This window comes from Brienomyrus brachyistius, chromosome 16 (genome assembly GCF_023856365.1).
Source record: "Brienomyrus brachyistius isolate T26 chromosome 16, BBRACH_0.4, whole genome shotgun sequence".
Taxonomy (NCBI): Eukaryota; Metazoa; Chordata; class Actinopteri; order Osteoglossiformes; family Mormyridae; genus Brienomyrus; species Brienomyrus brachyistius.
The window spans coordinates 16,757,923-16,779,690 of record NC_064548.1 but is presented as its reverse complement, the minus strand read 5'-3'; the positions used below and the strand labels follow the sequence as shown (position 1 = coordinate 16,779,690).

The 21,768-nt window shown below is 41.2% G+C and overlaps 1 protein-coding gene across 2 annotated transcripts in view; it reads left to right on the top strand.

The window, feature by feature from the left end:
* LOC125710190 (interleukin-1 receptor accessory protein-like 1) overlaps window positions 1-20,282 on the top strand; it is a 261,530-nt gene extending 241,248 nt beyond the window's left edge. Inside the window, exons 8-12 of one of the 2 annotated variants that reach the window (XM_048979621.1) lie at window positions 5,180-5,325; window positions 10,147-10,293; window positions 15,994-16,164; window positions 17,805-17,849; window positions 18,760-20,282. In XM_048979621.1, the coding sequence (XP_048835578.1) occupies window positions 5,180-5,325; window positions 10,147-10,293; window positions 15,994-16,164; window positions 17,805-17,849; window positions 18,760-19,466 (1,216 nt within the window). In that variant the 3' untranslated portion in view covers window positions 19,467-20,282. The remainder of the gene's footprint in view (window positions 1-5,179; window positions 5,326-10,146; window positions 10,294-15,993; window positions 16,165-17,804; window positions 17,850-18,759) is intronic. The other variant, XM_048979622.1, reaches the window with a different exon arrangement.
* Window positions 20,283-21,768: the final 1,486 nt, after the last annotated feature.

The following is a 21,768-nucleotide window of genomic DNA, read 5'->3' as shown; positions in this document are numbered from 1 at the left end:
GAATTATAATTTTAGTTTTACATGAAAATGATTAAGGAAACCATGAACATCTCTAGTAACTGTCATAGGAAATTATAGTAGAAGTATAGCCGGTTATTAAAAGTAACCTGAATTTTGCCATAATTGATTTAAATCTATATTCTAAATTAGTGATGCATTGAATCACAGCAGGTGTACATGTAGATTATGACGCTTTCATATTCATGCAAGCGGTGTAAGATGTGACAGTGCTGCATTACAAGTGCCCTGTCTCTGAGACACAATTCATGTTGTTACATTACAGCTAATTCACTTTTTAAACAAACGTTCTATCAGTTTGCCCCACCAAGTTCCCAATTCATGTGCAAAAGGCCCCTCGATTATTTCTAATTTTGTAGTAAGGTTTTACACTGCATAAATCAAGTGCAGTGTTCAACCCGCTCCAGTGGCAGCCAGCTGAGCTGTAAGTCTCTGCTGGTTTATGTGAATTTATACATCTCCCAACTCAACTATGTCTCTTTGTAGCCCTTTGAATCAAGGGATTTCATACCCCATCATCTCAGCGCATGAAAAATGACAGGGACCATATTGTTTATGGGTATTTATTATTTATATTTTTGTGTGCATTCTGTAGGTATTCTTTAGAATGTATTTTGGCTTTTTCTAGTCCAGCACTTAAACTGCAGTAAATTAACAGGGAATGGACACATCTGAAAAAAAGAGTGAAAAAAGGCAGCCATGAACTTGAAGTAAATCACCCGTGAGTTTATTCTCTAAATGTGCCTGGTTCGCTTCGGTGGACCTGTGCCCATGGACGATCAAGGAATACTGAGTCCCAGAGTGCATTGCCCCAGAGTTCAATGAAGCTGTGTGTGCTCTTCAAACGATAAGGGTGCATGTCACGTTCCTCTAGTACTCTGTTTCCCAGTCTAGTCCACAGGGACCCACAAACAGTCCACGTTTTTGCCGGGAGCTGGGAGGGAGCAAAAATGTGAACTGTCTAGTAGGGAAATCGGGGGGAGCGAAAACATGAACTGAGGGTCCTCGAGGACCGGATTGGGAAACACTGCTCTAGTGGCCACCTGGGAGCAATCTTTTATATCTTAGTCTTTGAATAAATGTGGCACATTTGCTGTGACTTCAGGGCTAGCTGCTCCTTTAACCGCCAAGGAACTAATACAAGCAGCATGACCAGCCAGGCCAACTGTGGCCGTTGGTTAAGATAGTGTAGCACAGTGGAGTCTAGCATGGGACAAGGGGCAACAAGCCTTGCTGACCTGGCAGCGTCAGGCTGGGTTTCGCTCTGAATCCTACTTAGACCTGACACATCGCAAAATGATAATCCACTCCAACCGTGCATGTAAGACTTCTTCTTAATGACTCTAGTTCTTTTAGAATCAGGTAAGCCAAGTTATCCTGAGCAAAGGTAAAGTGCCTCCTCGTCCTTCAGCTCCTTCTCCCGCTTCAGAAAGAAAAAAAAATCCTAGCCCTTGATGCTGCCATTTCAGCTTGAGCTGGCGCGGTTACGCATCCAGCCTTCATCGTCCAGCACGTCCAATAACCTCGATGCCTGAGCTCAGCGAATCAGAGTTACTCGAAACAACGCAGCCACACACAGGAGGACAAAGAAGAGAAGAAATCAACCGTCGAGCAGCATGACATTTAAAATAATTCTGTTCACTGTGCTAGACTTAGCGTGACAAGGCCTGTTAGACCATATGTGCATAAAAGATGTAAAGCAAAGTCGCGCGTTTTCTTCCTTCAGTTCTTTTTTGTACTTCAAGAAATTTGCGTTCAGGTTTAATAATTCCACTTTCACCTGTACAATGCTAATGAACTGCAGCAAAGCCATGATAAAAGTCACTGGGTCTGTGGGGATGATTCCGCACACACCGTCAACGTAAACCTTTCCACCGCGTCTGAACAATGATCTATTAAAAATGCTTAATTGTATTGATTCACAGAAAGTCTTGGTAGAACTGCAGGGAGCAGCAGCAATAAATTCTCATTTTCTTTGGAGAGAGCTGGGTTAGGGTTAGCTCACAACTGAGACACTGCATTGCTAAGGAGAAATTGAATTAGCAAACAAGTCCAACTTGACTTCTCAGACACATTTCATGCCAACGTTCTTAGCCGGTATAGCACATTACTGCACTGCACTTTTACTAAACTGCTGTCTTTTAGAGACATTAGGATGTTGTGATTTGCTAATGAGATTTTCAGCTTCTGTGAGAAATTTATTTTCATTTTAGCTGTGTGTTTTAGATTTATTGAAATGTATTTTATTGGTGGGCTACTGGGTTTCAGGCATGAATAATGATCCACAATTCTGCAAAATTATTTACACCGTACAAGAATTTTGAAGTGATTTCATTCTATTCAGAGAACCAATTTACCCACATAATAGTTAGACTAATATTTTTTGAATGCAGAATTTGTCCCAGCGGATTTAAACTAGAATAGTGTAAAATGAAAATAGATTGAATTTGCATTATATATGTTATCGTATGACTTTGTTAAAGTGTACCACAGTGAAACGGTCCTGCATGCCATTCAGTGTTGAGCTGAGAGACTCACTGCTACACTGGACAGACAAGCAGCCAATGTCCTCAATATTTGAACATATCTGAGCTCCTCGCAAGGAAAATGCATTCGACATTGCCTCAGATTGCACATAATATTAATATGATTTCCTAGGATTAGCTGAGACTTCTAACCAAATGTCTGTGTACACAGTTAAATATTTTACTGGCTGTAGGTTGAGATATAAAAGTAGATCCCTTTGGCCCTCGCGAGAGTTAATTTTTCATTTAGTTTCTGTTATTGCCGCCCTGCCCTCTCACCCCTCAAGGTACTCCACTCGCAGCTAAATTGCAATACACTCTATAGTGGTACATTTGATGTGGATGGTACAGTACAGAGATTGTGAAGTGAGGGGAAAATGTATTCTATTATTCCGCCATCATAACCTTCAATTCCACTGGATTTACAAAGCCCGGTGAAAATTTCATGACACACACGGCTTCTTAAGTTAATCTATAGTTATATTTGATCATACATTTTTTCAGTTTCCTTTCAGTATTGTACCCTTGGTTCGGTTATTCAAAAACGACCATTTCTCTGACCTCGTCACCTTAATAACTACCACTGATCATTGTCAATGGATACTGCAACAGTGCATGCTAATTTTTTGCCCGGTTACAAAGTTTTACCCTTTCTATATCCCATTTTCTTAGGTGAAGAATTTATAGAGCTTTTAGTATATACAGTATGAGAAGGCCATTGATTTGTATGAATGTGTCTAGGTGATGTTTCTTAGCAGTTTCTAGTAAACTGTTTTTTTTAGTCTTTAGTGTGATAAAGCAAAAGTACAGATGTGCTTCTTTAATGTGCAGTGTTGTGTCTGTGTGGTTTCGAAACGCTGTCTCTGATTTCCTCATCTCAGCACTGACTAGTGCTCCACTCTGAAGAACACCAAGACCCAATGCTGTCTTTAGCAGAGCTAAAAATGGTCTCAGACATGTTCCTTCCTCCAGTGAAACTGTGACAGATATCAGAATGAGTCCAAACATTTAATGGTCTAGGTGACAACTTAAAGCAACGTGTCCCACATGAGGCCACCACGGTGAGTTTTGTGCACCACTGTGGAGTGAGAAGTGATTTGTTAACCTTACTGACCCTGTCCCTGTACCTGGCCAGCTGACCAGGCACCTGAGTGGAATACCATTATAATCCCAGGGGAATTGAAGAGAAGTGGCAGAGATGAATACTGGAGACCAGTCCTAGAGGGAGCTGGCTGATATTTTCTCCTAATCCGTCTCTGGTCTGCACCTTTAAATAGTACATTTTTCTGGAGCCGTAATGTGTGTTGGGCATATGATACAGTGACGCTGAGATTAATTAATATTAAGCATGCATCATGCTGTAATGCTCCAGACTGTTTTCCCATTGTTTCTCTTATGCCTTGATATTCAGGTTGTCATCCGCAGTATCACTGCATTGCCAGACATTTCAATTTCTAAGAAGGCTGCGGAGTCCAGCCTTGTTTAAAATAACATCAAGCACATACAATGGCAGAAACCTTATCTCTACTACTGAGTGGGAGAGACTTAATGACTGTTCACTCTGTCTTTTTTTCCTGCAGAAAAAAAATCCTCTGTGTTGAATTATCCCTAATGATCACCCCCCCCCACCCCACCCCACCCCTTCCCACCTGGGCAGCTATTTTGGAGGGTGAAAATGTTGATGAAAATGATCAGTGACAGTCGAGCAAGCAGTTGGTGATATTACTGTCATTCCCGGAATGATTCATGGGCATCTCATCTTTCGGCGTAATCATAATCGCATCTTAGAGAGAAAAACTCCTGGAAACCTTAATAAAAATGCATGACGATCACATGACCTCATCACATATGATATCTCATTGGAGGAGTCCGGGAATTATATCCAGAGTAATGCGTGGCTAGAGGCTACAGATTGAGGGGGTTGGGACGACTGCAGTCACGGTGCTCACAGTACCTGTCGGGTAGCACACTGCAGGAACAATCAGCCATATAATATAATATTCCTTCAGCTCACTGGAATAAAATAGTTTAATACTTATCTATCATGCTGACGTCCACTGTATCAAAGTTCCCCAAATATAAAAGAACACAGGAAACAGTTCTTTTAACCCAATTGCTTTTCTTACTACTCAGGCAGCCATAAAGGAAAAGAAAGGTAGCCATACTGATTAATAATACATATTTATGTATTTTTTTGTCAGTTCAATATGAGCCCTGCAGGAGAGATTCATTTACTTTATGGAAAATTGTTTCCTCCAACTCCTGGTTTCCATGGCAGCTGCTATAAAAAGATCATTTCTTGGTCGTAATTTAGTTTTCTTACACACTGGGAGTCGTTACGTGTTTCTCAAGTATTTTAAATAGCAAAGTCATTAGTATACAGCAAATTACAGTTAAGGTCATTAAAAATAAAACAAACTGTGCTCCTTTTGCTTCAGGATACATGGTATTTTTTCAGTTTCATTGTATTTTAGTGAAGCAGGGTTTCTCTCTATACTTTATGAGTTATCTTCTATTTATTTTGCGGTATTAGTTTTATATATTGCAATTAAGTGCATAGCATTGATAGCACTGAGCCTCTGGTTACCCCTGGCAACTGGCCTGAGTACTCACTGATATCGGGCTTTGCCTTGCAGAGTCATCAGGGAACATCTGGGAGAACAGGAGGTGTCAATCTCCCTAACGATAGATTCTGTAGAGGAGGGGGACCTGGGGAATTACTCCTGCTACGTGGAAAATGGAAACGGCAGGCGTCAGGCCAGCATCCAGCTCACCAAGCGGGGTAAGGATCTCATCCCTGTTTCTCTCACAGACCAACAGGAACAGGAAATGAAAGCAAGTTACTTATTAGCCAGCAATGCTAGGTTGGCGCTTTATGACAAAGAAGCAGATGATGTTCATCTTCTAACCAGCAAACATTTGTACAGATATTCAGTACAAATATATTCATGTATATTTTACAAATTGTTTCTTGCTGGATATTAATGGGATGAATCTGTAGGATAGTACTGTTGTCAAGTGCGCATCAATTATGCATGACGCTGTTCATGCAAACAATATGTTCATGTGCTTTGACATATGTTGGGTGCTTGTTTTCTCCTTAAGGCCTTGTGATAGCGCACAAAGCTCCAAACCTGCATCTGCAGAAAGCTCCGGAAAACCACTAGACGCTACTGCTTTCCGCTCAAATGATCCTGATAGTCAATCCGCTCGGTTTGCCAGGCTCTTCGGTGTGACAGACATTTTCCAAACACTCAGCAGCTGTCTCTGGTCCTGAAATAGTTATTTTATTTCTGTACGAGTACTTTTTTCTGTGTGAGTTTCTTTTTTCTTCTTTTTCTTCTTAAAAAGCTGCTATTAGTTTCTTGGCATTTGGACCATTTCCCCATCTGTCATGCGTAGAAGGTTTGCCTTCACCACACAGGATGAACTAATGTTCAAGGAACCTCCGGCACTGGTGTGCCTTAAAAAAATAAAAATCATCATCCGTGCAATGGGTCCTGTGACGTTTCCACAAATAGGTGAACTGACTGCGGGTTTTCCAATAGCAACGGGCTGTTGAGTTAGCGCCAGAGTGCGAATGCGGCTGTGAAAGCACTGGGAAGCAGGGAAGAGCATTTTCTCAAAGGCTGCACTGCTCACAAGTTGAGTTTACGAAGGAGCTGCACTCAGGCAAAGATGTAATTCGCTCAGAGTTTGCGCTCATTTAAATTTAAATGCACCCGAAAGTCTCACTCACTCACAGGCTGATCTCTATTAAATATTGAGTAGTATTGTCAGATACTGAGCTGCTTAGAATGTCCTCCAAATTATAATGCCTAGAAAAGAGATATCCTGCATGTCTACAGTAGATGGACAGTTAATCTATGCATTTTGATTGATTGCCCTCTTATATAACTCAATCTAATTTTATACTGATATGTTGAACTAATTGTAAAACACTACAGGTGTTTATTCATGCTTACCAGTATTAGCATATGGAACCTGCTGCCTGCTGGATTCCAGCCACCCATGAATCCTTAAGTCAGAGACCACGCTACCAAACACAGTTAACTTAGCATGCTTTTTTTGTGCCTGAATGCATCCTTTTAAATAATGCTTAAATAAATTAAATCGAGCAGTATTTCTGTCTGGTGTTTTTAATGTTATGAGAGAATCACTACTATAGTTTACTGCTGCGACTTGGTAATTATTTTTGGATTCAATTTCCCAAAAGTTTTCGGGTTTGCGGATATTTGCATAGTATTTTTTTTTTCTTTTAAACCTGTAGCTGTTCAGGACTTTGCAGGGATCTCGGTTCCATTTTATTTACTTGAGGAAGGACTTCTACTGAGCTGTGTATATTTGAATACATTTTTATGAGATTATAGCAGCCCCCTGAACTGAAACCTATCAAAAGACACTTCTTTCTCGCATGCAGCCACACAGTGTGATATATTTGTGATTATTGTAATGTTTATTTTATGGTTTTATGACGCAATATGCATAATTTATGCAGAAGGGGCTCCGTAGCACATATCGTGAAAGCAACGGGGTATCGCAGCAGCACGGTGAAACTACCTGTGTTCGGAAATGTGGCTCCCTGGGTGCAGTAACTGCCACACTGTTCTGCACCTTCAAGAGGGGCAATTATATAAACATCAGCAGATTTCAGAAGACATCATGCTAATGGATTGCACCATTTAACTTTTTAATGCTCCACCCAAAATCTATAGCGCAGTACTCCCTGTCATTCTTACAGTATTTGGAGTAAAAGGGGATGGCGTAAAAGGTTTTACAAATGATAACATCTAGCCCACACGATTCTGTAAGCAATGTTCCATATTTTAATCTCTATGTAGTTCTGCATGAAGAAACCTGCTGTTCTATTTTAAGAGATGCAGCTGCTTTAATTGTACTGTGTTTTACTGTGAATTTTCCACTTTATCACACCTATTGTTGCATTAACTTTGCTGCACTGGAAAAGAAAAACTCACTGAAGCAGTAGGATTTCTTATTTCTTCATGTCCCCAAACTGTACAGGTTGATGACAGCAACAGTCACCTAAGCATCTGTGTTCTAGTACAGTACAGGACAGTACTGTCATTGGGGTTAGGGTTAGGGTTAGGGTTAGGGTTCACATACCACAGTCAGAGTTTAAACTTTCAAGCCAGTAAGAGCAATACCTAGCCATTTTGGAGCTCGTGATTTGCATTGAATGTGATGTAAATGAAAGCCGTGTAGTAATTTTGTATGTAGAAATTGATAAAATGTACAGGAATCCACGCAGATCAGGCAGCTGAATAAAAAAAAATTGAACTTAAGGTCAAAGTAAGGGACAAGCGGACTTTGAAAATTCACTCTAGTTTTATTCTCATTACATACATGAATACTTTCTCATTACTGGGTTGTTGGGTGATCACGGCTTTTTCTTACAGTAGAGTCGTTACTGTACTTCATTGCCGACTGCTCACTCAAAGGCTTTATAATGCAGTTCTGTCAATGCTGCCTTATGTGTCATGGTGTATGAGTTTCTGTATATAAACAGAACTGTGTAGATTTCACACAATGGCGTTAAGGACGGCAAAGGTTCTCGATGGAGGACACCATTGTTTGAAGCTTAGTTTGGTTTGCTATTTCTCACTTACAATCGATTGACCTAGGGAGTTGGAGGAGAACCAGTTGTTGATTACCTGAACCTGAGATACCAAACACATATTTCTCTAAGCTTGGCACCTGGTACCTGGCCATTAACTCTCTGCCATTACCTTTGCAAGCAGGGATAATTGTTTTTATTTATCTCGCCTAGCACAGTTACTGCATCTTACAAGTTATTAATGGCATCCTTCCATCAGAACTAGTGTATTCTGATCCGAAGAATGGGAGGAGCATTCCCTTTGAGTTATTGCTAAGATAATCTGCCACCATTCTCTTTTTCCTATTGAATTATTTGCACGAGGTGATAATAATTCACCCTGCGGCAGTAAATTTTCGCAACAGCTGCATGAAACATGGCGGGAATTACAGAGCTGCCAGAATGCACTGTGGGGACGCAGACCTCTGGACGGCGGGTTTAATGGGCCATGTTTTCATTGTGATTTCATATACCGAGCACCAGCCCAACTTGCAGGACTGAGACGCTGTTAAATGTATCATTTTTTAAGCCCTGGGGTCATTGATGGTGTATTTCCCTTGAGTGTCACTTGCCTTGCAATCCCTTGCAAATTGTTTTTTTTTTCTACATCTAACTTAGAAAAAAGATATTCTGTATTTTATGTTCTGTTTTGTCTGAATCCTGAACAAGTACTGGTCTTTCTGCTCATATTCCAATGTAGATGTAGATGATTGAATCACTTCCATGAGTGGAAACAAAAGGCTTTATTATGTTTACCTGTCTAACTTGAGGATCTGCTCCCATTTGTGGCAGCGTGGGGCTCGTGAGCCATGGACTAAGCACACTGGACTGAGTGGGTGAGATGGATCTGCTTCTCGTGGCCCAGTGAGAAAAGCCAGATTGAGGCGGATGTCAGGCAGACGGATTAGACCACGCTTGTACTCTCACCCAGGCATGGATCTTCACAATGATGAGTCAGATCCATCACCCTCTCTCCTCCGGAGGCGTGGCGAAATGAGGCCCACAAGTCCAAATGATGTCAAGGTTGATGAGTCGCAGTAACAACATGCGCATCCGCAATCAAACTCAACAAAGTGTCTGCATGGTGAAGGATTATGAATTGCGAGTGACTGCATTGCTTTGTCAAATATATTGACACCTAAGTGAGGCACGTTTCCCGGCATTGGCTGATAATACGTCTTAATCTCCCCTCCTCCACAAAAGCTCCATTTAGGTCCCCGACAGAGAGGAATGGACCTCTTTATTTAAATCTTACAGGAATGTCAGACTCATCAGATCTTCAGTGGTAATGAGAAGGCTAGTGTTGGAAGAACTGTGTGCAACTTCAGTAGGTACAGGAAGTAACCAGGAAGTCAAAACAGGGCCAATACAAAATTCACTTTTAAAATAATAGTACCAAATCTTGAACATGAAATAGCTTTGGGTGTAGTGAGCCAAGGATCTTCTAATTTTTATCTCCTCCATTTCTTCTCTGCACTTCCTCTTCAACCAAACAACAGACAACCAGAAGAGTATGGAAAACCTGCCATGTGGTAATGGTACTGGATGAAAGAGTAGCAAAGCAAATCCACAAGGCCAGGACGCCAATGACACAATCCTGCTTTAATGGGGTCATGGCATAGCGTAGATCGCAGAGCTGACGGAGAGCTTCCGGGAGACTGTAATTATTCACCTCAATCACATTGCAGCTCACAGACGTAATTACAGAAGCCAGGCTGGCTGATTCCGCATCCCTTAGATACCTCGTGCATTCAGGGTTAATGAACTGTCTACTAGGCAAACTCTCTGTGCTCTGGATGTCATGGTAGTGGGCAGATGAAGTTGAGTAGCAAGCTGATGGCATTGAGATCGTTCTCCAGGATTTCATTTCCCTGGTGAAACCAGCCAGTGTAAACCAGGTGTGATTTCAGAGAGTCCCGCCTGTCTTCAGCTACATACATCATTAGCACAATTAACACCCCCCCCCCCCATGCTTTCTGTCTATCTTAGCAGAGTTAATGTACACGGTGGAGCTGGCGGGAGGACTGGGAGCTATCCTATTGCTGCTGGTGTTCCTGGTCACGGTTTACAAGTGCTACAAGATCGAGCTCATGCTATTCTACAGGAGCCACTTCGGCAGCGACGATGTGGATGGAGGTAAAGTCGTGCTGTCACCTGACCTGTGGCAGGCGCCATGTCCTGATGCATCCTATCACTGATCGTGTGTTAATTGTGATGCTCCTGCTACATTTTCTGTATATTCAAATACATAGTACCGACATCACTGCCTATGCTAGAGAATTCAAAGCGTTGTTGCTATAAGGTCACCATAAACATGAACTCAAATCCCGCTTACTTGTTATTTGAAAATGGAGGCCGTGGTTAGTAAACTGTGCTAAAAGCACAAATCAGGTCATTTCCTGGAGGACTTCACTGACCTCGTGTTTGCCCTCATCTCTGCCGGGACTTTATATAAGCCGGAAGGATCTGCAGCTCCAAAGAAGCAGTAACCTTTCCCTGGTTACCAGTCGCCCTGCCTCAGCTTTCCCTGCTCTCATCTCTGCCCTATATACTGGGATTTCTTTGGAGTTTTCTTTTCTAGATTTTTCCCACAGTGGATGAATTTCTTGAGGGTCCAAATCCGATCTCAGCTTTGTTTGTGAATATTTGCTTTTATATATATATATATATATATATATATATATATATATATATATATATATATATATATATATATATATATATATATATATATATATATATATGTATATATAATATATATATATATGTGTGTGTGTGTGTGTGTGTATATATATATATATGTATATATATATATATATATATATATATATATATATATATATATGTATGTGTGTGTGTATGTATATATACACACAAACACACTGCTGCATTTCAAGCTGTGCATTTAGGTGTGTGTGTGTGTCTGGATTAGGTTTATATTACACGTGGGAACCAAATATCCCCCACAATGTAATAAAAACCTGTTTTTTTGACATTGTGGGGACCATTTTTTTGGTCCCCGCAAACGTCTGTGAATGCAATCAAATGACAAAAAATGCAAAAAGTCTTGTATTTTGTTTGGTTACTTTGCGTGTGTGTGTGTGTGTGTGTGTGTGTGTGTGTGTGTGTGTGTGTGTGTGTCTGTGTGTCTGTGTGTGTGTGTGTGTCCTGTAATGGACCGGTATAGAACTGCCTTATGCCTCAGACCAGGAAAATCGGTTTGGAAGGTAGTTGAATGTTGGATGCATGCATGGAACCTTCAGAGCTCCTCTATGTTTCAGAACGTCAGAATGCCAGCGCAGAAGGCCTAGGCGTTCCTTAACGATTGCTTTTACATGCCTACATGAAAACCTTCACTTCCGAGCGTTTCTCTCACTCGCTTCTGTGATCTGGCTTACAGCTCTTGGCCCATCAGGTTAAGACTCTAAAAAAAGGAAACATGAAAGGTCCTCAGCAGCCTGCAACCTCCCTGTCACTTGTGAGCAGCGAAAGAAGCTAATCCCCTCTGCCAGCATGCCGCTCGGCTAATTTTAGCTGATGAAGTTTCCATTTGTGGATTTATTTGGAGGTCATTGTTATATGATAAAAGCTGAGAGCCTGACCAGCCTTCAGCAGGTGGCTCCTAGCTACTGATGCCAACTCTGACAATAGTAATCCCTAATTTCAGGTATCATAGTGAAGAGGACAATGAGTGCATCAATTGATGCGATATGCATCTCATGTATCACGGGCTTACATTAACACATAAATGGCTATTGATTTTATTGACAGATTTTTATACATTTGCATCCTCAGGAATAGATGCTGTTATCCGGGATTTCTTTGTATTATTATTTGCATCTGTGTTTCTGTTGGACTAGAGAAGAGCAGGAAATGCTGCGGCACAGCTTATAGCAGGACTATTCAAATCACGGTCCTCAAGGCCTGAGCCCTGCTGATTTTCCAGCCTTTTTCTTTTTTTTCCACCTGTGAGCTGGGTGTGAAGCCTCTGTGGCCAATCAGAATCAGTAATTATTAAACTAACTGCATGGGAGAACTGAAAACGAGGCCTGGATTTGGATTTGAAGGGCCCTGGCTTATAGTAATCAAAGAGACTAAAGAAAATCTTTCATTCAGAATTTTTTTTCCTGATTATTTGAGTAACAAATACTGATGGACACAGGTCATTCTTCAATTATAGGCATTCTTTTACACCATGGGGCTGTGAAGCACTTAAAGTAAGTTCAGTCTTTAAACTGATGTACAAAAGATTAAACTGTACATTGAATACCAATCAGCACTGTTTTCCCATCGCAATCAAATTTAGACATGATGGTGTCAGGAGGTGTTCGTTGTCGTTTGTTTCATCCATAAGATGTTCTGGGGAAAAGCACGGAATGCATTCAAGCAACGCGGTTACTGGAATGAAGTTTGGGGCGTGCTATAGGGAAGGTGTTACTGAATGGTGTTTTTAAGCTTTCTAGGGTATGCAGAAGTGGATAGTGTAGATGAATGAAACATTTCTCTGAAAAAGTCATTACTTGTGCTGGGAGCCCTGGGTGGGGTTTCTTAAGAAAAAATAGCTTAAAGGTACTTTAAAAAAACAACAAGAGAGCTAAATCGAGAGCCCTGCACTTAATGACAAGGAGAAATTGTCTTGTTTAATTGCACTACACCAGTGAGCGGAGCGAGATGCAGAGAGATTTTCAATTTGCTCCCTGTTTAAGGGGATCAGTTTCAATCAGCCAGAGAGCCCTGGGCTTCCCTCTCAGAAGACCCGCTTGTTTTTCTCCAGCACCAGAATGATTATTCTGCTCGAAGGTTTTCATCACCAAGCTCCGCCCCCTAAAGCTTGCAGTTTTGCTCTCATTGGCTGCAATGCGTGGTCGTGTCATCATGATTGCGCTGCATTAGTCACAAATGCATTCTTTTCTTCCCTTGAAAAAAACTGCCAGATCCACTTAGAGATGATTCAGGGACTGAGGTTGTGTGGGTAAGGTGAACATGCATAGCTCTTGTAAAAGACAGAAAGGGTTTGCAAAGATGACATAGCATACAAACAGAATTGGGTAGTCCTAATGAAATAAATATTTTGTTATGCTTCAGTAATATATAATAGTATAGCAATGTTGTTTTTCTATATGAATGAGTAATGTTGTGTAGGCCTTGATCATGTTAGTTCTGAACATGACAGTGCACCCTATACGTGTTCTTCAGGCATCGCTGCAATAGTGATGAAAGTGAAATCGGGGCTGCACCTCAGTAACAGGAGGCTGGCTGTTTTCAGGCTTGTTTTGGGCCTTTGCGTTTGAGGCTCTTTTTTCTTGGCCAGCATTGTTATGAGTTTCTGTTTCCGCTGATCTCTGAGCCATCAGTAGGCCGTAATCCTGCAGTGACGCTCACTGTAGCACAGGCCATGGAACAATGACTCGAGACTCATCCCTCAGCTTCTCTGTCCTCTCATTTCATCCTGTCATTCCCTCCTGCCAGTTCATCCTGTCATTTTCCAGACTTCATGCATCATGTAGGACACGCTCCACCTTCCAATGAACCAAGGTGTCAGTTGCCGTTCAAGTTTGTTTCTTATGCTTATACATCGACATGGTTTCAGATATAGGCTTCACATATAACCCATGTTTATTTACTTATTGCACATTATATATGTGTGTCACATACCAGTATCAGAGTGCTTTACCTTTCAGTGGATTTTATGATGTTGCCTATCAGTGAGGATATTCCTTCCTAAGAGACATTTTCAGATTAACTGATGTCTCAATTTACAATAAATTAATTATGCTAGATGACAGCAGCTTTTTTTTTGCACACGTTTTTTTTAGTCAGAACTTGACAGACATAGATGTAGATATGTGATTTTATCGAGAATCCCATTTTAGGAAAGTTTCCTGGACACAGGGCTGTTATGTGAATAATAGCACTGAGCTAGCAAAGGTATTCACCTCGCAGACCCCGGTGGACCTCTGCAAATGGAGGGAGGATACAGTTTTGCAATAGCAGGTGCTCCATCTGCAAATCCCACCCCTAACCTGCTCCACTTCTGCCCCTATAGATTAGTGTTTCATCGCCATGGAAATTGTTTTCACTCTGCCCACGTATCTCTCACTTAAAGAAACAGAGTCTGATTTCACGTCGCGAGTGTTATTAAGCCATAAATCAGCATTGCGTCGGTGCTGATTCATGTCGTGATGGATGATGGGTCAATAACTGTCATAGAAAGGCTGTGATCCTGTGCTTGTTTGCAGAATCACTTTGGCCTTTTGATCTTGGATTCTCAATATGTGCTGTACACCACCAATATATTGATTTACTGTATGTTTTTCCATTCTGATTTTAAAGATAATACCACTTGATTCAGAAGGCATCATTGTGGCCTTGGAGTTCCAGAGCTATGGGTGTAAACCTTTAACAGCTTTATTGTCATTCATGAGGTACTTGTTTAGTTTTATAAACATGTAGTAATACTGTTTTGAGAACTCATATGTTAATAAAGTTTTGCTGTTACAGGTGCCTTCAAAAAGTAGCTACATACCTTTGAGGTGTAAAATTGTAACTGAAACTTAACTTCTGAAACTTTTTTTTCGTGCTTTCCATCTTAGTTTCTCCAGGTTTCATCAGAGGGTGCAACACTCGACATGTGAAAGTAACCGTCCTCTTCCATTTCAGACATCTTGGTATAATGTTATCTAAAGCAGGAAGCAGCCGAATGTTAAGCTTACTGTGCTTCTTCTTACTACTCTTACATATTTATTAATCTTTTCTTCATCCCGCTGGAAGAGCAGAGCAGGAGAGCCTAAACCAACCCGCTGAAAGAAAACAACTTAATTCCGTCACTTACTGCTCTCTTAACAGTGAGGCCTGAAGCTTTGCGAAAGAGCAGAGATCAGTGTCGCATACTGGTTTCACTCGATACCTCCTCTGGCAGCATTAGCAACGGTTTGAGAGAATGATTCCCCCCCCCCCCCCCCAAGCCCACCCCCTTTCTGGTAAACTCCTAATCTGCCTCACTCAATAAAACTGTTCTGCCACAGCTCTTAAGAATAGAGCCACTCTGTACCACACTGGTGTTAGATGTGGGGCGCATCGAGGTGTTTATCAGAACTGGGAAAGATGTCAACAGTACGTCTGCGCTAAACGAGTATCCTGTCTTTTAATGAAGTGACTCAGTGGGGGGCATGGTTGGTACCACGCAGGGCTATGGGATCGCTTCCTGTCCCTGGATCTGTGTGTAGGGCTTGCATGTTTCCCTGTGTTTTCATGGATTTCATCCCACAGTCCAAAAATACGTGGTCTTGCTAATTGAAATCACTGAAAGTGCTCATAGTAACTGAATGTCATGCAATTAATGAACTTCCGACTCGGATCAATAATGCTATCTATCTATCCATCCATCCACCCATCCATTCATCCATCAGTCATCCATTCATGCTTCCTAAGCATGAAGCTGATCATGACCACCGTAGTGAATAGATGGCTATATGAAAAGGATGAATTATTATCCCAAACTGTTGAAGAGTATGATGTATTCTGACTGTTATTTTTGACTCGAACAATCAGAAGTGCAGGCTTAAAATTCATGAAAACCCTTACGGCATCCCTTCAGAGCTCAGCTGAAAAAGCATTGTATTCAAACGGCCCTGTTATCCACAAAAGTATTTTACAATATATTTAGGACAGAATGAAAAGCAAATTGTAACATCAAAGGTCTGGATGCAGCTTGTGTACTGGATAAGATCTTTTTTATCACAGTTTGCCCTAGCAGAAGCAGGAAAAGGAATGCATTGTACCGTTTAGCACATAGCAGCTATCGTGACCAAAAACTCTACCTTTGTGCCTCTGTAGAAAATAAGGACTATGATGCATATCTGTCCTACACCAAAGTGGACCCAGACCAGTGGAATCAGGAAACCCAGGAGGAGGAACGATTCGCCCTGGAGATTCTTCCAGACGTCCTTGAAAAGCATTATGGGTATAAACTCTTCATTCCAGACAGGGACTTGATCCCAACTGGAAGTAAGTATTAGAGATGGGTCTTTGTCAGTTCTTTGTTAGATTAGTTACTGTTGTTGTTATCGTTTTTGGTTTGTAATTGTACTGCGTTTATAGTACATGTTCTGTGCATAATATTGAGCCACCAGTCATTTACCATCTATCTTTATACTCAGGCATAAATAAAACACCTCTGTAGTAAAATAAATAAATAAATAAAGCGAAATAACCAGTATCAATATTTTCCTACCATACAGTGGCATTTAATCACACATGCCAGAGAGATCATGTTTCACTGTCTCTGAAACGGTGTAGGTCGCCTGTTCAGCTTATTATATTAGCTGTATCTATGTGGTTTGTGGTTTATGTGGCCCGTCTGTTCGTTTCCGTTATATTTCTGGTATTTTCTATGGAAATAGCTGCAAATAAAGATATTTATGCATTTTGGATAATGTGTCAGTGCTTTGCTGCCATCATTATTTTGCATTTCAGAGAATGAGGGGCAGGCACTGAGAAATTCTGTTCATATAACGTGTAACTGCAGATCCATCCCATTTTTATTCCATAGCCTTATGCTCTCTGTCACTTGTCATCAATGAATTGTAATATATATATTTATATGTATATTAATGTATCTGTAAATAATGATCTTTGGTGCATGTACTGTGATCTTAAGTATATGTCATTTGACATTAACATCTTAATTAATGCTTTTCAGTTATTGCCATCTTGTTTTTCTAAGCCGCCTGGAAGCACTTTATTTAATAGTTGTAATCTTGTACATTTGTTTGTCTTACTGGTCTTCGGAGGTATAATTTAATTAGGACAAATTGTATAGAAAGCCTGCATCTTATGTATGTGCCATTCAGAGCTAGCATTATATTTCAGTATTTAATAAAAATGTACATGTGTAGCTTATAGTCACCTGTATTGCTTCATATGGTGGTGTGATCTGAGTAGAAAATTAAGTTAATATAGGACAGCATCTCTACTGCTGTCTAATTATTTATCCTGTTTCGTGGGTTAAAGAGACAGATTTTTAGCAAACAAAAGTAGCTGAGGGAACCACAAATTATTCCAGAAGCTTTTCGCACCAAGGTTAAAAAATATATATTCATAAAATATTATATGAAAACTATTATTATTATTATTTCTGGTCTTGTTAGATTTGTTTATATATGTATATCAGCTGCTGTGTTACTATATCAACCAGAAATTTGTAGTTCCCTCATCCATCTTACAGTAAACAGGGAAACATTCACATTTTATATCATTCCGTTCACTGTAAGCCACGAAATAATTACATCTTCTGTCACTCCATTCATTGTCATGTGGAGGTTATTTGCATTTTACATCATTCCTGTCACTGTAAACCGCAGAAAGTTTACATTTTAATTTGCTTTCCTCACTGTCCAGCACCGAATGCTGATTATTAATACCCGTAGGTGCTTTGTCATATCACAACATGAATCACTCACCTTATGTTCCTGTGGCTGCTGATCCCATATTAAACTGGACTATATTTCGATGGTAAGACAGACGAACTGGGAATGCACAGGGAAAGAGGAGAAGCATCACGGTGTATGTCAGTGTGTGTTTTGTTTACATCTTGCTGTTCTGGCATCGTATGGTCATAGTGTGAACATTGAAATATTTATGTTTAGGTTACCCCAATGATCATTTCCAGGATGATGCAGGACTTCTTAGAGGTACCCTTCCCCAACCTTTTCCTCTTGTGTCAGCAAACGAAATGCTCTTCTTCCAGAAGCAGTTCTTTGGACAGAGAGACATTCTACCAAGATCGACTGGGGCGGGTGGGGGGGCAAAGTGCTCAGCGATGACTTTCGTCAGGTTGAGGCCTAATTACATAAAATAGACAAACTTATTCTTTTAAAGTATGGCTTTTCTTTCCTGGGATGTAGCTGTCTCCTAGTTTGCCTTGACTCTTGTGAAGCTGGATATTTAAGGGCTGAAGGTTCTTGGAGGGGGTGGGAGCGTTTACTCTGTTTACTCTGATTAAATAAAATGCCGTGATGATCCCATTAACCTCATAAAGTTGCAGTATATGTATCTGAATATGTATGTATGTATTTCTATACATGTGAATGTTTGTATGACACGTTGGGGGTATCTTGATACAAGGTTGGCGCGGCTGCTATTGATAGAACAGTCTAGAATGAAGGGCGAAGTCCTTCTGTGGGCCGTAGGAGCTTCCTGTATCCAGCTCATTCATATTCCTACCTGTGGCTAAACAGTAAAGGGGGGGGGGTATTTACTTCAGTTAAGATGCAAGCAAGTGAAGCAACTCAATGCGAAAACAGGAACTGTGAACATGCTTCCAAAGTTACTGCTTGATCCTGTGTTGTCACTAATACGGTCATCAATTTTCACAAATTAACAGCATATATATTACATATGTATATAATGTATGTGGCATGAATAACTTATTATGATACATAATTACCAGTCAGCCTATTTTGTTAGTAGAACATCATTTACTGCCCATTTCTTGTGGTGTTTCAGTGATATTAATTCCTGCTTCCTTAACACTAAGTGCCAGCATGTTTTTCTTAACACTGAAAGTCACCTTGTCTCACCTCTGTCGCGGCTCTCTCCCAGCGTACATCGAGGACGTGGCGCGCTGTGTGGACCAGAGCAAGCGGCTCATCATCGTCATGACGCCCAACTACGTGCTCCGGCGCGGCTGGAGCATCTTCGAGCTGGAGACGCGCCTGAGGAACATGCTGGCGACGGGAGAGATCAAGGTGATCCTGATCGAGTGCGCCGAGCTGCGCGGCATCATGAACTACCAGGAGGTGGAGGCCCTCAAACACACCATCAAGGCGCTCTCCGTCATCAAGTGGCGGGGTCCCCAGAGCAGCAAGCTCAGCTCCAAGTTCTGGAAACACTTGCAGTACGAGATGCCCTTCAAGCGCCCGGACCCTATCGCCGCCCACGAGCAGGTCCTGGATGTCAGCGAGCCGGGCCCCTTTGGCGAGCTCCAGACGGTCTCCGCCATCTCCATGGCGGCCGCCACCTCCACCGCCATGGCGACGGCGCACCCCGACCTGCGCTCCACCTTCCACAACAGCTACCACACCCAGATGCGGCAGAAACATTACTACCGCAGCTACGAGTACGACATCCCACCCACCGGCACCCTGGGCAACCAGCACACCTACTGCAACATCCCCATGACTCTGCTCAATGGGCAGCGGCCACAGGCCAAGTCTCCCCGCGAGCACGGCTTGGAGGAGGCGCACGCCAACAACGCCATGCTCCCGCTGTTATCCCGAGAGACCAGCATATCCAGCGTCATCTGGTGACGGCGCCGGTGACCCAGGAATCGGTTCTGCGTGAGGCGGCTTGCACGACACGGACCTCCGTGGGGTGGTTCGCGGTGCCTGGACCCTGATCGCCGCTGCTGCTGCTGCTGAACTAAATCTCTGATAGACAGGGGAAAATCCGGGCAGGGAAGAGACTGGAAAACTGAAGGATACTCATACAAAAGGAAACTGCCTATTAAAAACCGCCCACACATGTGCTGATACATGCACACTTACCAGGAAAACAGGGTCTTGTACATATATTTCTTTGTAGCATCAATGTCTTCCTGTTTTTTTTTTGTTTGTTTTTTTCTTTTTTTTGGTTACCAATAATAACTTTTTTTTTTTTATTCAGTATCCAATGTTTCCAGTTCGTTTCTGCTTCGGTTTTGTTTTTAATTCGAATATAAATTCAGAAAGTCTGTATGGTAATTAGACTGGATTGCTGTATTTTGTATCTTGACTTTGTGTAGTTTAAGACTTTTTTAACACTTTCTCGGGCTTGTCTGGAGGTACCGATGTTTGATTCAAAGGAGCGACGTCATTTCTCCTTCTTTTTTGTTGGCCTGTGTAAGGTATGTATATTGACACTTAAAATAGATTATGCAAAAGGTATAGAAGGTTGACAGTAGTCTTTTCTCCTGAGCGAAAGGACTAGCTGGAGTGAATGGAGGAGCTGTAATTCCCAGCAATGGCTCCGTCAATCTCAATATATTTTTTTCTGTTAGACAGCAGCCTTGCTGTTTAGCTTGATAGTGAAATGTCTCACCATAAAAAAAAAAAAAAACTGTAAATTATTTTAAAAGAAAAAAAGTATATTTTTATAATGGAAGAATTGTTTGGAAAGTCATCTTTACTCACCTATCATTGCACATGAGTGAATGAATGAAAAATAAGAGATAAAGGTGTAGATCTGGAAGCCTGGCTGAGAGATCTGCCGCTGCGGTGCACTGAAGAGAACAGAACGTCATGATTTCTGCTAAATTAAATTACATGTGTTCCAATGTTTCAGTCAAGTTCTCGAAATATTATTTTAAAGCCTAAGAGTTATTTTTCACAAATTAAATCAGAATTTGGGACAGAAATACATAACTTTGTGTTTGTTAGTTTCCTCTTTTCCCCACCTTTGAAGGTGTCATTATATACGACTGACATTTGGAGAGAATATCTTAGAAAAAGCTTAGTTTTCTTCATTATTTCTCACTGGACATTAAAATCCTTGACCTCTCCTTAGTGCCTCCCTGCTCCTCTATGGAAAGTGTGTCTTTACTCTAAGGTGTGAAACCTAGCATCTGCTCGTACGTACACTTACCGCCAGTCTGCCTCACTGTCCTTCGACGGAAAGTGGGTCTTTAAGGTCTGGAATCCAGTATCCGTGCGTTCATGCGCTTACCTCCAATCTGAAAGGAGCAACCGTACATTCTCACACCCTGCCGAAAATGTCACTGTCTTTAGGTGTCTACAGCACCTTTCTCGGTGTTACCTCAGACCTTCTAAGTCATCCATTGTATGACCACATGCCTCAGGATTAAGCGAGATGTTTAACCCAAACCTTAGCGAAGAAAGTGTGGTAGGTATCACTTTACATGCCGGGGCTCAAATAATATAATATTATTCTATTACTTATGTGTAAATTAACCACAAACTAAGTCTTGGTTACACACTGATCTCATGTTAATTCATCATTAATGAATCGTGACGCATGTTTTATCTCAAGCAGTTACTATATTTGTTACTATATCTATTAATTCTGTAAACCTTTGTGAATTACTGAAGGAACTACTAAGGAACTACTGAAGGAACAAGTATGAATGAATACCACAAGTGAAATACTGATCTCATGTTTGTTCATCGTTAATGAATCATGACACATATTATATCTCAAGAAGCAACTGCATTTGTTCATGATTTGTTCAGAATTTAATCTTCAATATTAACTGAGTTATTAGTAAGTATTTGTGCCCCGTTAAGTAAAGTGTTACCGTGTGCTACCTGAGCAAAGAAAGTGCTCTTCACTCCATTGCTGTTTTATTGCAGGCTTTTCTTCTGCAAGCTTGTGATTTGACAAAATTTATCGCCAAGTCATCGGTTGGCATGATGAGAAAGCAGGTGTTCATCTTAAGGATGGCGCTGACTTTTAAAGCTTTTAAAACACCAAAGCTAAACTCCCTATTATATACTTAAGATACTCTACACTGAAAGCAACGTGGTTGGTTACTGTTGAGGCTGTTGAAGTTGTCGCATCGCCATGCTCATGATGTCCCTAAAGGAAATCAATTCATGTGTTTATTTCCTAAAAAAC